This window comes from Anolis carolinensis, unplaced genomic scaffold (assembly GCF_035594765.1).
Source record: "Anolis carolinensis isolate JA03-04 unplaced genomic scaffold, rAnoCar3.1.pri scaffold_10, whole genome shotgun sequence".
Classification (NCBI taxonomy): domain Eukaryota; kingdom Metazoa; phylum Chordata; class Lepidosauria; order Squamata; family Dactyloidae; genus Anolis; species Anolis carolinensis.
This window is the reverse complement of record NW_026943821.1, coordinates 19,740,491-19,760,979: the sequence shown is the minus strand read 5'-3', so window position 1 is coordinate 19,760,979 and position 20,489 is coordinate 19,740,491. Positions and strand designations below refer to the sequence as shown.

Here is a 20,489-nt window from a genome sequence, read left to right as displayed (position 1 = left end):
GATCTGGGAGAAAGTAAGAATCTGCTTTAATTCTTGGCTTAGAAATCAGTGTTTAGATGAAGTGACTTGGTGCATTCTTTAGCCCAGTGGTTCTCAGCCTGTGGGTCCCCAGATGTTTTTGGCCTTCAACTCCAAGAAATCCTAACAGCTGGTATACTGGCTGGGATTTCTGGGAGTTGTAGGCCAAAAATATCTGGGGACCCCAGGTTGAGAACCACTGCTTTAGAGAGTTGTTTTGCTTCGTGCCTTTGCTTAAGGGCCCAGACTTTTGCAAGAATAAGTAAGCTTTAGTTTGAACCCTCATCCGCCAGCCAGTCCTCTCTTAGAACTTGTGGCTTTGTGCACTGATTGCAACTTTTGCTTCTGATTTGAACCCCAGTAGTTTGCCCTCCTCTGCTTAGATATCTGGTCATGATATCTATTTCCAAAATATCGGTGCTGTGCCATGCAAGTTGAGGTAAAACCCAGTAGCAGTTGGTTTCTTGGTTTGTTGTTGGTGGTGAGGATGGTGGAAATCCACTCTGGATTTTAGTCTGAACTTTCTATTTATTTATTTTTGATAGTCTCCAGTTTTTAACATTGTATGCTTCATGTTGATTTTAATGATTGTTTTTTTTTTTTACTGATGTTGATGTTTTTATTGGGTTAATTGTGCTTTTGCTTTGTTATTGATATTTGATTGTTGTATCGGGCAAGGCCTCATGTAAGCCGACCCGAGTCTCTTCGGGGAGATGGGGCGGGGTATAAAAATAAAGTTATTATAATTATTATTATTATTAACTTTCAAGGAGAAATTCAAATTGCCAAACATCCTCTTCTGCCTGGTAGCACCACGCACCTGAAAGCTCTGCTTTAAAAAAGTCTAGAAGAGTCGGCTTTACCAGTCAAGGAGCTGTCCAATGTCCTGAAGTTTTAAATCTATCTGGATAGCATTGAGGATCTTGGAGATGTAAGTTTAGACTAAAACCCAGAGGAGATACACCACCATTATTGAGATTGGGACACACACATAAACATTTATTGTTGCTTTTGTTGTTGTTGTGTATCTTCAAGTCAGTTATGGCAACCTCAGGCAAACCTCTCACATGTATTTGGAGGTGTTGACTGTTGCAACTTGGCCATCCATGGATTGGTTTCTACTCTTAAATAAAGCCAACTCAACAATCAGTGGTAATCAATACAAGTAGAGAAGACAGATACAATCAGAGCCCAGTTCAGAATCACACAAGGTGCAAGCAAAATCCACACTTTCTGTTTGCGGCGCAGCCTGCCTTTGCTGTATTGTGTTGCTAGAGAAGCCGCTTGGTTTCGGACCGAGTTGCCTTTCCAAATACGTGTGCGCCCATGCATGCGCTGTGTCTTTTTCGTGTGCATTTCAGCTGTCAAAACTCTTTCTCCTGCACATTAGCTGGTCTTTCTTCGATAACATGCATTGGGGGCCATTGGGGGATACATTGGGACTGGGCTAGCACTTGCCTTGAAGCTGTGCCAAGAACTCCCTCCCACTTGAGTCTGTCCAGGTCTCCTCTCGCCTTTCCTTCCGCTGTCCTTTCACATTGAAAGAGGCTTTTGGAAATTAATTAGTGGTGTTTGAACAGGACATTTGCATTATTTTTAAAAACAACTATATGTTGCCATTACTTTACAAAGCTTTAACAACTCTGGGAGAAGCAACAATATAAATTACCGTATATACTCGAGTATAAGCCGACTCGAATATAAGCCGAGGTACCTAATTTTACCACAAAAAAACTGGGAAAACATTGACTCAAGTATAAGCCGAGAGCGGTAAATTTCAGAAGTAAAAACAGATACTGTACCCATAAAATTACATTAATTGAAGCATCAGTAGGTTAAAGCTCAAATATAAGATAAGACTGTCCAACTCTGATCAAATCATTATTCTCATCTTCTTCAATGTAAATGTGTTTATGTATCCCTTTAATAATAATAAAGCAAAATAATACATGTAATAATAATAATAATAAATACAGGAAAATAATACATGTCATAATAAATAGAGTAAAATAATCAATATAATAATAATAAGATCAGAGTGAAATAATAAATGTGTTAATAATAATAATAAAATAGAGTAAAATTACATTAATTGAGGCATCGGTAGGTTAAATGTTTTTGAATATTTACAAAAAGATAAGACTCTCCGACTCTGATTAAGTCATTATTCTCATCTTCTTCAATGTAAATGCCCTTATGTATCCTTTTTATAATAATAATAATATAAAAATAAAATTATTATTATTATTTTATTATGACACAGCAAACAAGATAGATATGCTGGATTTCGTATCACAAAATCACAAGTCGAACACTTCCCAAGTGTCTAGGACTGTCTAATGTATTTTTGGATGATGTGCACAAATCCCAGTAGGGTGGCCTTTTGCAGTTGGCAGATTGTAATTTTGTCAATGTCTATTGTTTCCAAATGCCGGCTGAGATCTTTTGGCATGGCACCCAGTGTACCCATCACCACCGGGACCACATAATAATAGAGTAAAATAATAAATGTAATAACAATAATAATATCAGGGTGAAATAATAAATGTATTAATAATAATAAAAATAGAGTACAATAAATGTAATATTAACAATAATAATAGAGTAAAATAATAAATGTAATAACAATAATAATATCAGGGTGAAATAATAAATGTATTAATAATAATAAAAATAGAGTACAATAAATGTAATATTAACAATAATAATAGAGTAAAATAATAAATGTAATAACAATAATAATATCAGGGTGGAATAATAAATGTACTGTAATAATAATAATAATAATAATAATAATAATAATAATAAAGTAAAATAATAAATGTAATAACAATAATAATATCAGGGTGAAATAATAAATGTATTAATAATAATAAAAATAGAGTAAAATAAATGTAATATTAACAATAATAATAGAGTAAAATAATAAATGCAATAACAATAATATAAGGGTGAAATAATAAATGTATTAATAACAATAAAAATAGAGTAAAATAAATGTAATAGTAACAATAATAATAGAGTAAAATAATAAATGTAATAATACCAATAAAAATAGAGAAAAATAATAAATGTACCTTATATACTGGAGTATAAGCTGACCAGGACCCTCACTCGAGTATAAGCCGAGGGGGACTTTTTCAGTCCTAAAAAGGGATGAAAAACTTGACTTATACTCAAGTATATACAGTAAATTAAATAAACAAGCCATGAAAGGAAGAGGTCTGTGCTTCTAGCCAAGAATGGGAAGGAAATAAAGGACTCCTGTAGCTTGGTTACTTGCTTGCTTTTTAAAAATACGTTTCAAAAAGCAAGGGATGCTGAATACCAGGAGCTGTTTGTTGGTCAGCAAACCAACGTTATTTCAATCAAAGGGAATCGTGCATATGGTTAACCCCGATTAACAAAGCCTCTGATCTTTTTTAAAAGCCACTTTTAACATCTTTTTATACCTGCCTTGTCCTCTATCCAGCTGGAAGTTCTTTGGCCACGTCAGCACTCAAAAATGGCAAAGGAGGGCTGTATTATTAACATGAGGCATTTGGTGCCGACTTTCAGCAGGATGCCTGTGGCTCTCAATCCAATAAAGCTGAGAAAGAAGACTGACTGAGGCTTAAGATATCATGCTTAATGTTATAAACCAGGGCCCAGGACACGTGCCTTGGCCACATGCTTTGGCCTTGAAGCAACATTTGCCACCCTGCCCCATTGATTCCCCATTTATCTCCCCAGAGAAGCAGATATAGGGGCAGAAGCAGCAGACATTGACTAGTGACCAATGATGACCCCATCCCTCTCCATCAATACATTCCCATTTTTATCTATATGTTTATTCATTTTTTTCAGCAATATAAGTGTTATCCTACAAGTTGTAAAGACAGTAATTTTAATAATAATAATAATAATAATAATAATAATAATAACAATAATAATTTGTAAAGACAGTAATTTTCATAATAATGATAGTAATAATAATTTGTAAAGACAGTAATTTAGGCCCCTCCCACCAGTAACATGCTATGCTAATTATATATATATATATATGTGTGTGTGTGTGTGTGTGTGTGTGTATGTATGTATATATGTATATGTACACACATACATATATACATATGTACTTATATACATATACAGTAGAGTCTCACTTATCCAACATAAACGGGCCGGCAGAACGTTGGATAAGCGAATATGTTGGATAATAAGGAGGGATTAAGGAAAAGCCTATTAAACATCAAATTAGGTTATGATTTTACAAATTAAGCACCAAAACTTCATGTTATACAACAAATTTGACAGAAAAAGTAGTTCAGTATGAAATAATGCTATGTAGTAATTACTGTATTTACGAATTTAGCACCAAAATATCACGATTTATTGAAAACATCGACTACAAAAATGTGTTGGATAATCCAGAACGTTGGATAAGCGAGTGTTGGATAAGTGAGACTCTACTGTATATAATATAATTTACAATAATATATAATATAATATATTGTATATGCATATAATATTAATAATATTATTTTGTAATACAATATAATACTAATAATACAATATAATAATGTTAATTATATATTATATATTACATGTAATATTAATAATAGTATTACAATATATTGATATAGTACAGTATAGTACTTTATTGCCAGTATTGTGCTGTGCTAATAATATAATATTGTATGTAAATTTAATTTGTAAGCCGCTCTGAGTCCCCTTCGGGGTGAGAAGGGAGGGATATTAATGTATTAAATTAATAAATAAATGAATTTTAATAATAATAATAATAATAATAATAATAATAATAATAATTTGTGTCATGAGCGGTTTGAGAAACTACAAGTCGCTTCTGGTGTGAAAGAATTGGCTGTCTGCAAGGATGTTGCCCAGGGGACGCTTGGATGTTTTACCATCCTGTCGGAAGCTTCTCTCATGGAAGGGACCCCAATGGCCATCCAGTCCAACCCCCCTTCAGACAGACAGGAAAACACAATCAAAGTCCTCCCAACAGATAGTCATGTAGCCTCTGATTAAAGACCTCCAATGAAGGCGATTCTATCAGACTACCAAGCAGCTGAAAAACTAGGCTTATACTCGAATATATACAGTAATATAATACAATAATGACCCCTGGGCCCACTGTGGCGATCTTAAAGATGCAATGGAGGATCTCTCGCCAGGATTCGAAGCCACGTCCATCCCTGTGTTTGCTGCCCTTCCTGCTGCCCAGCAACCGGCGTTTTGGTGCAAGGCTTCCAGAAACAAGCCTCGTGACTAGTAGATTTGTCTGCCAGAAATAGAAACCTCAGCTCAGGGATGGCCCTGTAGATCTGTTATTCCCTCTTGACTTTCTAATAACACAGCCACCCTGGTTTGTCTCGAGTTGTCCTCTTGTTCCCGGTTGTCGAGGTGTGTGCATTGCCCTACTTGCCTTCCAAAGAGGAAGAGGAAATTGGGAGCAGCACTAAGCTGGATTCTATAGCATTAAGGAGATTATGGCAAAGGTTTATTTCTATAGGTTGGTGTATATATGTATGTGCATAAGTAATAGCTGGTAAAGGGAGCAATCCCGCAGAGAGAGAAATCCATACTCCCGAATGCGCAGAATCCTGGATTCTTGCAATGTAATGCCATGGTTTGAGCATCAGGCCATGACTCTGGAGACCAGCCATAGAAACCCATTGGGTGACATGAGGCAAGCCACACTCTCTCAGCCTCAGAGGAAGGTAAAGGTAAATACTGTATATACTCGAGTATAAGCCTAGTTTTTCAGCCTTTGTTTAGGGCTCAGAAAGATCCCCTCGGCTTATACTCAAGGAAGGGTCCTGGCCGGCTTATATTCAGGTCGGCTTATACTTCAGTATATAAGTATTCAGAGTTGGACAGTCTTATCTTATTAAAGTCATATTATCGTAAATTACAGTTTTATATAAATATTCAAAAACATTTAACCTACTGATGCCTCAAATAATGCAATTTTATTAATATCAATTTTTATTTTTAATTTGACCTGTAGCTGCTGCATTTCCCACCCTCGGCTTATACTCGAGTCAATAAGTTTTCCCATTTTTTGTGGTAAAATTAGGTGCCTCAGCTTATATTCGGGTCGGCTTATACTTGAGTATATACTCAATGTTAATAATAATAATAATAATAATAATAATAATAATAATAATAATAATAATAAAAGAGCGTTGGAAGAGACTCTTTGAGCCATTGAGTCCAACCCCCTTCTGCCTTTGTGCACCAAAAGCACAAGCAAAGCAGCCCTGACAGATGGCCTCCCAGCCTCAATGTTAATAATAATAATAATAATAATAATAATAATAATAATAATAATAAAAGAGCGTTGGAAGAGACTCTTTGAGCCATTGAGTCCAACCCCCTTCTGCCTTTGTGCACCAAAAGCACAAGCAAAGCAGCCCTGACAGATGGTCTCCCAGCCTCAATGTTAATAATAATAATAATAATAATAATAATAATAATAATAATAATAACAACAACAACAACAACAACAATAATAATAACAATAAAGAGGGTTGGAAGATACCCTTTGGGCCATTGAGTCCAACCCCTTTCTGCCTTTGTACACCAAAAGGACAAGCAAAGCAGCACTGACAGATGGCCACCCAGCCTCAATGTTGTTAATAATAATAATAATAAAAGAGGGTTGAAAGAGACCCTTTGGGTCATTGAGTCCAACTCCCTCCTGCCTTTGAGCACCAAAAACAGAAGCAAAGCAGCCCTGACAGATGGCCTCCCAGCCTCAATGTTAATAATAATAATAATAATAATAATAATAATAATAATAATAGTAATAGAGGGTTGGAAGAGACCCTTTGGGCCATTGAGTCCAACCCCCTTCTGCCTTTGTGTACCAAAAGCACAAGCAAAGCACCCCTGACAGATGTCCTCTCAGCCTCAGTGTTAATAATAATAATAAGAAGAAGAAGAAGAAGAAGAAGAAGAAGAAGAAGAAGAAGAAGAGGAGGAGGAGGAGGAGGAGGAGGAGGAGTTGGAAGAGAGGAAGAGACCCCTTGGGTCATTTAGCCCAATCCCCTTCTGCCTTTGTGCCGTTGGGGCCAGATAAATTGCTTCGATGGGCCGCATGTGGCCCGCGGGCTGTAGTTTGGGGACCCCTGCACAAGGAGATAAAAATATGTAGCTCTCCAATTGTCTTTAGATTGCAACTCCCATCCTCAGTCAAGGGTGAGAGGTGATGAGAATTAATAGCCCTTCTAGACACTATTGATGGAGCCTAGAATCACAGTGGTTTTATTTGATGCCACATCACAGTCTTGACTCATGTTCAGCTTGTGGTCTGCTAAGACTAATCTGAGAGAGGTTTCTTTTGTGCAGCAAGGAAAGCCTGGCCCTTTCTTGAGAGGATTGGGTGCAGCGTAACCCTTCTTTGCAGCTTCTCTGCTTTTGATGTCCGAGGAGCGCAGCCTTTGATATCATATTTCAGGCATTTGCTTGGTGATGATGCTGGAGAGGGATGCTTTGCTGCTTCCAAAGGGGATGAAGAAGGTTTCCTCAGTAGTGGTGTTTCCCATTCGGATTGTAATTACGACTGATATTATCATCATCTCCATCATTGCCGCATTTGGAGATCTTTTGTTTCCAGGATCTTCCTCTCTTCCTCCCAAAGCCAAGGAGGGTTCCTTTTGGGAGCTGTGTGTGTGTCGATGTATTCATATGCCGTGCCCCTCCCTTCATGCAAGATGTCTTTGAAGCTTGTTAGAGAGAGAGAGAGAGAGAGAGAAGGGGGGAAAGGGAGGGAGCGTGCGAGCGAGCAGAGCGCGGCCATTAAATTATCATGATGCGCTGATCCGAATTGGCAGGAAAAAGCCGGGAGGGGAAAGCGCATGAGACACGGGTAGTGCCAGCCATGGACCCAGATGCCGCCTGTCTGGCCGAGGAAAACAGAAGACTTGCTCCCAGACGGATGGATGGACGATGCAAGCCCCATCGCCAGTCATTTTGTGATTTGTGATTAATTGCGGCGGGTAGAAAAGAAGGAAACAAGGGGAGGCTGGCAAGGGATGCTGAATCCTCATTTGACTTGGCTGCTAAGACCCACACACACACACACACACACACAACAGAGATGGATATGCCGCAACTGCTGCTAATGTGGCACAATACGCGCTGCACCAGTATGAGAGCCAGATGCATCTACACTGTTGAATTAATGTAGTTTGACGGCACTTGGAACTGCCATGGTTCAATGCAATGGAATCCTGAGAGTTGTAGTTTGGTGAGGCAACAGGGCCCTTCCTTCGTCAGCGAAGGCGAAAAGCCTTAGAAAACTACAACGCCCAGAGTTACCTTGCATTTAGCCATGGCAGTCTTAAGTGGAGAATCAATGCAGTTTGGTGCCACTTGAACTGCCCTGGTTCAATGCTGTCGACTTCTGGGTGTTGTAGTTTGGTGAATTAGCAGGGCTCTTCCTTTGTTAGTGAAAACGAAAAGCCTTAGAAGACTACAACACCCAGAGTCACCTTGCATTTAGCTATAGTAGTCTTAAGTGAAGAATTAATGCAGTTTGGCACCACTTGAGCTGCCCTGGTTCGATGCTATCGACTTCTGGGTGTTGTAGTTTGGTGAATTAGCAGGGCCCTTCCTTCGTCAGCGAAGGCGAAAAGCCTTAGAAAACTACAACGCCCAGAGTTACCTTGCTTTTAGCCATGGCAGTCTTAAGTGGAGAATCAATGCAGTTTGGTGCCACTTGAACTTCCCTGGACTTCTGGTGTTGTGGTTTGGTCCTTCGTCAGAGAAGTCCAAAGACCTTTTGAAATTATGACTTCTAGGATGCCGTAGCATTAAGACATGGGGTTTTAAATGGGTCAAACTGCATTGGTTCTGCAAAGTACATGCACCCTATCACTCCAGCCTGGGATTTGTAGTTCAAATGAGATACATGGAATCGCGATCACTCCCTAAATACAGGTTGAGTCTCCCTTGTCTGAAAGGCTTGGGTCCAGAACAGTTTCAGATTTACATGCCAAAATGAAATACCTTGGAGGTGGGACCCAAGTCTGAACACAGCATCCCTTGCTGATTCATGTACCCCTTATAAACCTAAATTGAAAGTTATTTTAGGCAGGATATTTGCAATCATTTTTTTTGCATGGAGTAAAGTTTGTGTCCGTTGAACCATCAGAATGAGGGGTGCTCAAGCATCCCTTTCCCGTCTGACTATTTTGTCAGAAAACTGGCTTTTTAATTAGAGTTGCCTCAACTTTTCCCTTGGTAGACAAGTGGCATGTAGTTTATGTTTTTAAGAACTGCATAGATGCATCCAGGTAGATCCATTGTTTGGAAGATACTTCCCATCCTTTGGCTCAGCCTTGGAAATCTATCCGCAAGTGGCCGTTATTGATCTGCATTCAAAAATAGCAGCATCATTTTTCGCACACTCTTTTGCACAGACAGATGTTGCATCGTTGTGTCTCAATCTTTGGACTGAGAAGCAAGGGATGCAGCAGCTCAGAAAAGAAGGGTATGATCCATTCCCTGCATTATTACCGTAATACTGGAAAGACCAGCTTTCCTGTTGCTTGTGTTCTTCGTATTCTAGCACAATGTCCAGCAATTCTTTTACCCTAGAGCTGTTATTATATTGAGCTCTATATTGAGCTCTGGTGGCACAGTGCGTTAAAGCGCTGAGCGGCTGAACTTGCAGACCAAAAGGTCCCAGGTTCAAATTCCGGGAGCGGAATGAGCGCCCGCTGTTAGCCCCAGCTCCTGCCAACCTAGCAGTTCGAAAACATGCAAATTTATTTTTCACAGTAATATTTTTTTGGCATGAAAATGTGCTTGTTCTAAAAATACTTTTTTCGTGGGAAAAAATCCTTGAAATTTTCTACAAAACAGTCAATTTCGTGCAAAACGGTGCATTGTGCACAAAAGCAGTGCATTTACCGGTAATGGTTTGAGTGAAGAGGTTTTGGACAAATGCAAAAAAGTATAAAGGAGATTGGACTTCTAATCTTGGAAGCTAAGTATGGTCAGCCTTGGTTAGTCTTTGGGTGGGAGACTACTGAGGAATACTAGATGCTGAGGGCTGTATTTCAGAAGTGTTATTTGTCTAAGAAAATCCCATGAAAAATTCAAAAGATCATCATAAATTGTCAGGCAGCTTAAAGACACACAGATTTGCAGCTCTCAGCCATTCCGATTAAGAATGTTTTATAATAATAATATATAAAAAATGGGGTCCCAGGTGGCACAGTGTGTTAAAGCGCTGAGCTGCTGAACTTGCGGACCAAAAGGTCCCAGGTTCAAATCCCGGGAGCGGAATTAGCCCCAGCTCCTGCCAACCTAGCAGTTCGAAAACATACAAATGAGAGTAGATCAATAGGTACCGCTCCGTCAGGAAGGTAACGGCGCTTCATGCAGTCATGCCGACCACATGACCTTGGTGGTGTCTACGGACAACGCCGGCTCTTCGGCTTAGAAATGGAGATGAGCACCAACCCCCAGAGTCAGTCACAACTGGACTTAACGTCAGGAGAAACCTTTACCTTTACCTATGGCTTCACACTGATGTGACATGAGGGGTTGTGCAATCGCGATTAGAATGCGGAAGGATGGGGAATGCATATTGGGAATGCATATTGGGGGTGGCATTTAATTTCATTGTACATTGTCTAATCTAGTCCTGCATAGCTGCTTCCACATGGGTCCAAGACCTCTGCAAGAGGTCTGCAGTGTGCAAATTTAGCTTTTCCCTAAATGCCAGGTTTACCATTCTCCCATCCTCCTTAGGAACCAACCCACATACCTGGATTATTGCCCATCTTTCCTTTCCCCCCCTTCCTTCCTTTCTTTCTTGGAGCGAAAGGAGTGGCAATCCACCCAATAATCAGGAGGGAGCTTCTCCGCCTTTGCCAGCACATGCCTTCTGCCTCCAAGGTGTGTGGTTGCGCTCTCAAGTGCGCAGAGCGCTTTCCAAACCCATCAGCCCCTTCCTTCTTTCATTCTCCTTTTGTTGGAAACTGGGTCAGTGTGCCGTCGTCGTTGCCATTCGTTCCCCCCTGTGTGCCTTTGCCTTCCAGCCTCTCCCAAAGAGGAAAATAAAGCAATATGGGCTCAGGAATTGGTGGGACATGTTGCCCACCCTCCGAGGCCATTTCTGTGGCCATCGGCCCTTCGCTATTTCCCTGGTTGCCCTTCTTCTGCCTGAATCAACTCTCTGGGAAGTCTCCCAATGTGGAAATCTTAAATAGTAAATTGGAGACCTTAAAAAAAACCAAATGAAGCTCTTTTTCTAATTTTTGTCCCCAGGACCCTCTGTAATTGTCCATCGCTGGTATAGACAGTGGAGAATTGAACAGATATATCCTACTGATGCGGATCTAATGCTCACCTTTTGGGGCTAAAGGTCCTGGCCAAAATGAGGGTGCGCATTAAATTATCATAATACGGTCATCTGCCCCAAAACAAAAGGGGAAGCTGCTTCAGGAGCTCCTCTTTGAGGGACCTACCTCATGTCTAATTTAATGACTCAATGCTATAGGATCCTGGGATGTGTAGTTTGATGATGATGCTAATGATGATGATGATGATGATGATGATATAATGATAATAATAATAATAATAAGCAGCCCTAGAGATTTGGGAAGTGTCTGGCGTGTGATCCAGTACAACAGTCAGCAGAGTGTCTGCTATGGACTCATCTCATTGTGTTTCAAATAATACTGTATATACTCGAGTATAAGCCTAGTTTTTCAGCCCTTTTTTTAGGATAATAATAATAATAATAACAACAACTTTATTTTTATACCCCGCCCCATCTCCCCAGTGGGGACTCGGAGCGGCTTACATGGGGACCGAGCACGAAACATACAGCAATAAAACGATAAAACAATTATTCCAACAGTAAAACATCAATATCAATAAAACCATCATAAAAATCAACTTACAGCATAAGATGTTAAAAACAGGATGTAACCCCCCCCCCCCCCCTCGGCTTATACTCGAGTGAGGATTCTGGTTGGCTTATATTTGGCTCAGTTTATACTTGGGAATATATGGTACATGTATTATTTTTCTCTATTATTATTGGGGCCCCTGGTGGCGCAGTGTGTTAAAGCGCTGAGCTGCTGAACTTGCAGACCAAAAGGTGCCAGGTTCAAATCCCGGGAGCGGAATGAGCGCCCAATGTTAGCCCCAGCTCCTGCCAACCTAGCAGTTCGAAAACATACCAATGTGAGTAGATAAGTAGGTACCGCTCCGGCGGGAAGGTAACGGCGCTCCATGCAGTCATGCCGGCCACATGATCTTGGAGGTGTCTATGGACAACGCCGGCTCTTTGGCTTAGAAATGGAGAAGAGCACCAATTCCCAGAGTAGATCACGACTGGACTTAACGTCAGGGGAAAACCTTTACCTTTACCTATTATTATTGGTATTATTACATTTATTATTGTACTCTATTATGGTTGCTACTATTACATTTATTTTACTCTATTTTTATTATTATTATTAATAATAATAATAAAAATAGAGGCCCCATGTAAGCCGCCCCATGTAAGCTGCCCCGAGTCCCTTCGGGGAGATGGGGCGGGGTATAAAAATAAAGTTATTATTATTATTATTATTATTATTATTATTATTATTATTAATAATAATAATAATAATAATAATACATTTATTATTTCACTCTGATCTTATTATTATTACTACATTTATTATTCTACTCTATTTTTATTACACGTATTATTTTCCTGTATTTATTATTATTACATGTATTATTTTACTCTTTACTTTACTTTATTATTAAAAGGATACATAAGCACATTTACATTGAAGAAGATGAGACTAATGATTTAATCAGAGTTAGACAGTCTTATCTTAAATTAGAGCTTGATGTAAATATTTGAAGGAAAGCAAAGCAACATCCTTAACCCTAACCCTAATATAATGATAATAAATAGTATTTAGAGAAAGAAAGTTGGATACTACTTTGTGCAAATGCAAAGGTTTTTTGCCACTTTTATTGCTTTCTGGAGTTTTGAGAGTTCTTTGAACTAAAGTATGAAAGGCTCCAAAGTGCATTCTCCCCAAACTATAGAAGCTCATATTTCCATAGGAAGAAACCACGGCTGTTGAAGTTGGTTCAAGCTGATATAATTACTGAGTGCGGATGCACTCTTGAAGGCATATTATTGCAATTAACACGGCTGGTTTTGCAGGTTTCTGCTGGTTTTCAAAGGCTGGCTTTGTACGAGGAGTGCTCCGTTCCTGTTTTTACAGCTTTTCATTGTTGGATAAACATGTTTCTTTGCATGCAAGGAGCTTCGGGAAACTGATTTGAAAGCCAAGGGGTGCGTTTGTGTGAAACTGAACCAAACCTGTAGTTTGCAAAGAACCATATAATCATCAACGCAGATGAGACCCTTTATGTGGTTCTCGATATGGCATTTTAGGTCTTTCCACCAGCTCACCGTTCCTCAGTGCTCCAGGCTTTATAACAAACACTTCTTCAGTAATTTTGTGTTGGTGTTGACTTTTATTAAGCGCATTGCATAGCTCTGGCCTTACAGTTGTGTTTGGTATGCAATTTCCGTGGGAACTTTGGGAGTTGTAGTCCACAATCATGCAGAAAAGGCAAAAAATGCCCATCGCTTATGGATACGGAGACAGTGGTTGCACACCTGAGTCTCATTTCAACTCTCACGGCTTAACCTTATGGGATCCTGGGATCTGTAGTTTACTAGGGTCCATCCAATGCACTCAGACGGTCCTTGTGCTGTAATTCAAGTCAATGCTTAGAGCTCATTAGCAAAGAATTCTGCTAATTGACCCCTGATGCGAATTCAGCTTTGCATTCAACCATCTTTGGATTCCTTTTTGGACCCTAAGTCAAGACATAGCTTTTAAAAGCATCTTTCAGGTCTAGTTGAACCTCTATGGTTTGAATATGTTTTTATGGATTTCAACAATTTTGAATACTAATGATATTTAATTCTGTGTTGCTGTGAGTCTTTCGGGCTGTATGGCCATGTCACAGAAGCTTTCTCTCCTGACGTTTCGCCCACATATGTGGCAGGCATCCTCAGAGGTTGTGAGGTATACATGGTCATACAGCCTGTAAGACTCACAGCAACTCAGTGATTCCGGCCATGAAAGCCTTTGACAATATATTTAATTCTGTTTTAATGTTTATGTAAGCTGCTATAAGTCTTCTTGTGGAGAGAAAAAGCGGGGCATAAATAAACATAATAAACAACAACAACAACAACAACAATATAAGGAATCCCAATATTCTATACCAGGGGTCCTCAAACTTTTTAAGCCGAGGGCCAGTCCACAATCCTTCAGACTGTTGAGGGGCCGGATTATCATTTGAAAAAAAATACAAACAAATTCCAATGCACACTGCATATGTCTTATTTGTAGTGCAAAAACAACAACAACAACAACAACAACAACAACAATGAAAGAACAATACAATATTTAAATTTTTTTAAAAAAATAACCAACATACATTTATCATGATTTCAATGGGAAGTGTGGTCCTGCTTCTGGCCAATGAGATAGTCAAGTTAATTAGGGTTGTTGTTGTTGTTGTTGTGTGCCTTCAAGTCATTTCAGACTTTGGGTGAGCCTAAGTCTAAAATTTATTTATTATTTATTTACTGCATTTATTTACTACATTTATATCACATCCTTCTCATCCCAAAGGGGACTCAGAGTGGCTTACAAATTATATGTACATACAATATATTATATTATTATCATAGCACAATATTAGCATTATATATTACTATATTGAACTATACCACTATACTGTAATGTTATTAATAATATTATATGTAATATAGAATATATAATTAATATTATTATATTGTATTATTATTAGTGTTATATTGTATTATATTATAATATTATTATCAATATTATATGTATATACAATATATTATATTATAAAACTGAGGGCAGGGGCCAAGTAAATGACCTCGGAGGGCCGCATCCGGCCCCCGGCCCTTAGTTTGGGGACCCCTGTTCTATACGATGGAGCCAAGATGCTTAAAGCGGCAGCAAACTGCTATAAACTCTGTAGTGTGGATACCTGATAAGGTGCCAAATAATATGGAAATGCACAATATCTGGCTTGCTTCTGTAATAGAGATGGATGGGCTATTTAAGCTATCTGCATCCATTATGGTTGAAGTGATATCTGACCCGAGGAACAGTGACTTTACGCATAGCTGCACAGATGTTGCCTGGATCCTATTCTGCCCCTGGTCTATCCTTCTCCATCGTTCAAAAAGGAGAGAAAACTGACTCTGAAAAACCTTTTGCTCACAATTTTTTAAAGGCCACAGCTTCGCTCTTGGCCAGTTACTGTTGCTGTTTGTTGTGAGTATTTTATAATGAAATTATAGCACTATTGAGTTGGAAGGGACCCCCAAAGGCCATCCAGTCCAACCCTTCTGCCATAAAGGAAGACACAATCAAAACCCTCCTGACAGATGGCCATCCAGCCTCTGTTTTGGAACCTTCCAGAGAAGGAGACTCTACCACATAAGTAGCCTCTTTGTTCATCCTTGCAGAATTACATTGCAGAATTAATGCCATTGGAACCCAGTTAAGTGCCATTGCTCGATGCTTTGGAATTTGGGAGTTTCTATTTTAAGTATAGAAACTCTCCTGCCAACCTAGCAGTTCGAAAACATGCCAATGTGAGTAGATCAATACGTACCGCTCCGGCGGGAAGGTAACGGCGCTCCATGCAGTCATGCCGGCCACATGACCTTGGAGGTGTCTACAGACAGCGCCGGCTCTTCGGCTTAGAAATGGAGATGAGCACCAACCCCCAGAGTTGGTCACGACTGGACTTAACGTCAGGGGAAAACCTTTACCTTTACCTATATTGAGTTAGAAGTCTCCTGAGAACCAATGGAACTCAATGCCACAAGATTGGAGTTTGAGGAAGTCATTCTTGGACTGCAAAGCCCCAAATCCCCCAGCCGGCATGGCCATTTATTGCTTTTAATATTCAGTTTCCGGCACTTTAGGGCTCACAGTAGAAAGGATCCGGTGTGATGCCACTTTAACTGCCATGTCTCAATGCTACTGAATCCTAGAAGCCTAGTTTCCAAAGGACCTCACACACTTCTGAGGGTGCCTGTTATAGATGTGGGCGAAACGTCAGGAGAGAATGCTTCTGGAATGTGGCCGTACAGCCAAGAAAATTCACAGCAATCTAGAAGTTATAGTGTGGCACTCTTTGGCAGAAGAGACCAAGGACTTTGGGAAACTGCAAGCTACATAATTCTATAGCATTGAGTCATGGCCATTAAAGCTGTCTCAAAGCGAATTCATTCTGCAGTGCAGCTGCATCCAAAGACCCGAGGCTCCATTGCTGCAACAGTGGAAAACCCCTCCTTGTTTTGTGCAACTGGTACCAACTTTTTGAACCATTTAATAAGAACATCTGTCAGTGAGCTCCCACCTTACTGTCTCCTTGCAAGACCCCACAAGCCCAGCTTCGGAGATAAAAATCGGGGCCGTTGGCACCTAATAATACATGCAAAGCGTTAAAAAGCAAGAGATAGCAAGCAGATAGAGGAGCCAAGGAGCATCAGAGCCAGCAAAACAACAAACAAACCCTTGGCTGCCTCAAATGAAACTTTTTGGTACCTGATTCCAAACTGTTGAAGACATATAAGAACATTAAGAATTTATGTTGGGAATGTGAAAGACATCAAGGCACGTGACAAAGCAAAATAATATTGGAGACATGGGATCTTTAGAGTCAGAATGCAGTTAGATCCGGCTATTGGGACTTCCAAATGAACACCCATGATTTTCAAGTTACAACATATTATGATTATAGTAGCAAGAGTGTAAAAATAAAGAGCTTCCTTCAAAAGAAGGAGTTTTTTTAAGTTCAAGGGGGTGCTGTGGTTTGAGCTATGGACACGTTTTAAAATTGGGTTTAAGGGTCTTAAGTATTCATGTTTAATTCCATTTTAATTCTTGTATATTTTAAGGTTTGATATTACTGTATATACTCAAGTATAAGCCTAGTTTTTCAGCCCTCTTTTTAAGACTGAAAAAGCCCCCCTCGGCTTATACTCGGGTGAGGGTCCTGGTTGACTTATATTTGGGTCAGCTTATACTTGAGAATATATGATACATTAATTATTTTTCTCTATTATTATTGGTATTATTACATTTATTATTTTTCTCTATTATTGTTGCTACTATTACATTTATTTTACCCTATTTTTATTATTATTATTGACACAATGACGTTGCATGACACAGCAAACAAGATAGATATGCTGGATTTCATATCACAAAATCACAAGTCGAACACTTCCCAAGTGTTTAGGACTATGTGATGTATTTTTGGATGAATTTTTTTTATTATTAATACATTTATTATTTCACTCTGATCTTATTATTATTGCATTTATTATTTTATTCTATTATTACTTGTATTATTTTCCTGTATTTATTATTATTATTATTATTATTATTATTATTATTACATGTATTATTTTACTCTATTATTATTAAAAGGATACATAAGCAGATTTACATTGAAGAAGATGAGAATAATGATTTGATCAGAGTTGGACAGTCTTATCTTAAATTTGAGCTTTATGTAAATATTCAAAAACATTTAACCTACTGATGCCTCAATTAATGTAATTTTATTTCTGAAATATCCCACCCTCGGCTTATACTGGAGTCAATCTTTTCCCAGTTTTTTGTGGTAAAATTAGGTGCCTCGGCTTATATTCGGGTCGGCTTATACTCGAGTATATATGGTATAGTGTATTGTGTCATTGTGAGCCACTTTGAGTCTCTTTTTTACATCTGGTGCATTTCTCTTCACATTTCCATGTTTCTCCTCTAGATCTCCGACATCTACATCAGCGGAACGACTGGGGACTTGACCGCCAAAGAGAAGCTGCTCCTCTGGACGCAAAAAGTGACGGCGGGATATGTGCCGGTCAAGTGCACCAACTTCTCGTCCTGCTGGAATGACGGGAAGATGTTCAACGCCATCATCCACAGATACAGGTGCGCCAGACTCCCCTCTCCTATCCTAAGTGGCCTAATACGTTCTAGGATCCCATACAATGCCCTCTGAAATACGCTAAAAGTTCCAAAGGTATTCCTGGTTCCAGGAATTGCCCTTGATGTAACTGGAGTTCTAGGCCTCAGGGCTTTCCATTTTAAGTTTGGGAATTTGATTCTGAAAATGCTCAAGGCAGCAAAAACTCTTGAATTCCAATCCAGCATCCCTTTAGCATGGTCAAAATACCTACATATGACCATATACTATAGCCTATGTGTAGAATAATGACACAATACCAATGGCTGAGTTCCATTGAACATTGCACAATGCATGGTGCAAGGTATGGGATGCGGAATTGCAATTTGCAATCACAGTGGATGCACAACTGCAGTGCAAAAGGATAGGATGTGTGAGAGTGTGAGAGTATAGGATACAGTGGTCCCATAATTATCGCTGGGGTTAGGTTCCAGGACCACCCGCAATAAGTGATAATCTGCAAAGTAGGGGCACTATATTTATTTTAATATTTATACATTATTTTAGTAGTTATACACTATTTTAAGTCTTTATCAACCAATCGTGTATTGATAAATCGCCTCCTTCTCCTCCCGTTGCCGCTTGGGCTCCTTTTCTCTCCCTTTGGCTTCTCCTTCCTCCCTTCCTTAGGCTGTAAATTGTAATTTTTATGATTTATAATAGTCTTTTAGAGTTTATTGAAAAAACGCAAAACAGTGAATCCACGAAAAGTGAACCGCGAAGTAGTGAGGGAACACTGTACACAACCACAGTGCAAAATATAGAATACGCAAGTACAATCCAAAATACAATATTCACGGCTGCAATGCACAATGCCCAGCTCGCACAGAGATGGCACAGATGAAGAAACTGTTTGTGCAACTCCTCTCTGCCACACTCAGAAAAACGTATCTGTTATACAATGGAGAAAATTGTTTGGTCTTGCACACATAGCATGACTTATGTGTGTTTACAAATGCTGACTGTAATCCCTGAGTGTATTCTGGCCATTCCATGTCACAAGATTGGGGCACACTGCACTTACGCAGAGGTTCTCTTGCTTATTATCCTTCAGTTTCTAAGCTGAGTGTTTTGACGGAGAGCCCAGTGAGGCTGCCTTTGAGGCCTTTCTTCCCTCCTGTATTATTTATTTATTTATTTATTTATTTATATTTACATCATTTCTATCCCTGAGGAGCCTCCAGTGGCCTAGGGGATAAAAGCCTCATGACTTGAAGGTTGGGTTGCTGACCTGAAGGCTGCCAGGTTCGAATCCCACCCGGGGAGAGCACAGATGAGCTCCCTCTCTCAGCTCCAACTTTCAGGGACATGAGAGAAGCCTCCCACAAGGATGGTAAAACATCAAAACATCCGGGTGTCCCCTGGGCAACGTCCCTGCAGACGGCCAATTCTCTCACTCCAGAAGCAACTCCAGTTGCTCCTGACACGAAAAAAAAAAATCTACCCCGCCCTTCTCACCCATAGGGATTCAGGGCGGCTTACAACAGTTGGCAAATTCCATTGCCCCAAAAACACATTCAATAAACAGCGACAGTTCGATAAAACAATAACAATACCAAAATCAATTAAAAGTTATATTAACTCTATAAAAATGAATTATAAAAATATTTAAATGCATGGGTAATTAGATTTATCCGCTGACGCCTTTTGCGTACGCCTTGATTCAGCCATATCACCTTAGATATATATTCCCCAAATCCTTGAGTACACAGCCATGTCTTGACTGCTTTCCTAAAACTTAGGTGTGTTGGGGCTTACATTCCTTAGCCAGGGAGCCACTACCGAGAAGGCCCTGTCCCTCATTCCCACTAGCCGAGCCTGCGAGGCAGGTGGGACCGAGAGCAGGGCCTCTCCCGATGATCTCAAGAACCTAAGTGGTTCATAGGAGGAGATACATTTGGACAAGCATGCATTTATCTGGAAACTGCATTTATCTATAGCAGGGGTCCCCAAACTAAGGCCCAGGGGCCGGATCCGAGGTCATTTACCTGGCCGCCGCCCTCAGTTTTATAATATAATATATTGTATATACATATAATATTGATAATAATATTATAATGTAATACAATATAACACTAATAATGATACCACATAATAATATTAATTATATATTCTATATTACATATAATATTACTCATAATATTACAGTATAGTGGTATAGTTCAATAAAGTAATATATAATGCTAATATTGTGCTATGCTAATAATATAATATATTGTATGTACATATAATTTGTAAGCCACTCTGAGTCCCCTTTGGGGTGAGAAGGGTGTGATACAAATGTAGTAAATAAATGCGGTAAATAAATAAATAATAAATAAATAAATTTTAGACTTAGGCTCGCCCAAAGTCTGAAATGACTTGAAGGCACACAACAACAACAACAATCC

At 39.3% G+C, this 20,489-nt stretch overlaps 1 protein-coding gene across 21 annotated transcripts in view; it reads left to right on the top strand.

The window, feature by feature from the left end:
* Positions 1 to 20,489, top strand: part of macf1 (microtubule actin crosslinking factor 1) — a 319,723-nt gene that overhangs the window by 129,056 nt on the left and 170,178 nt on the right. For all 21 annotated transcript variants that reach the window (XM_062962874.1, XM_062962875.1, XM_062962878.1 and 18 more), the window contains one exon: positions 17,899 to 18,065. In XM_062962874.1, coding sequence (XP_062818944.1) covers positions 17,899 to 18,065 — 167 coding nt within the window. The remainder of the gene's footprint in view (positions 1 to 17,898; positions 18,066 to 20,489) is intronic.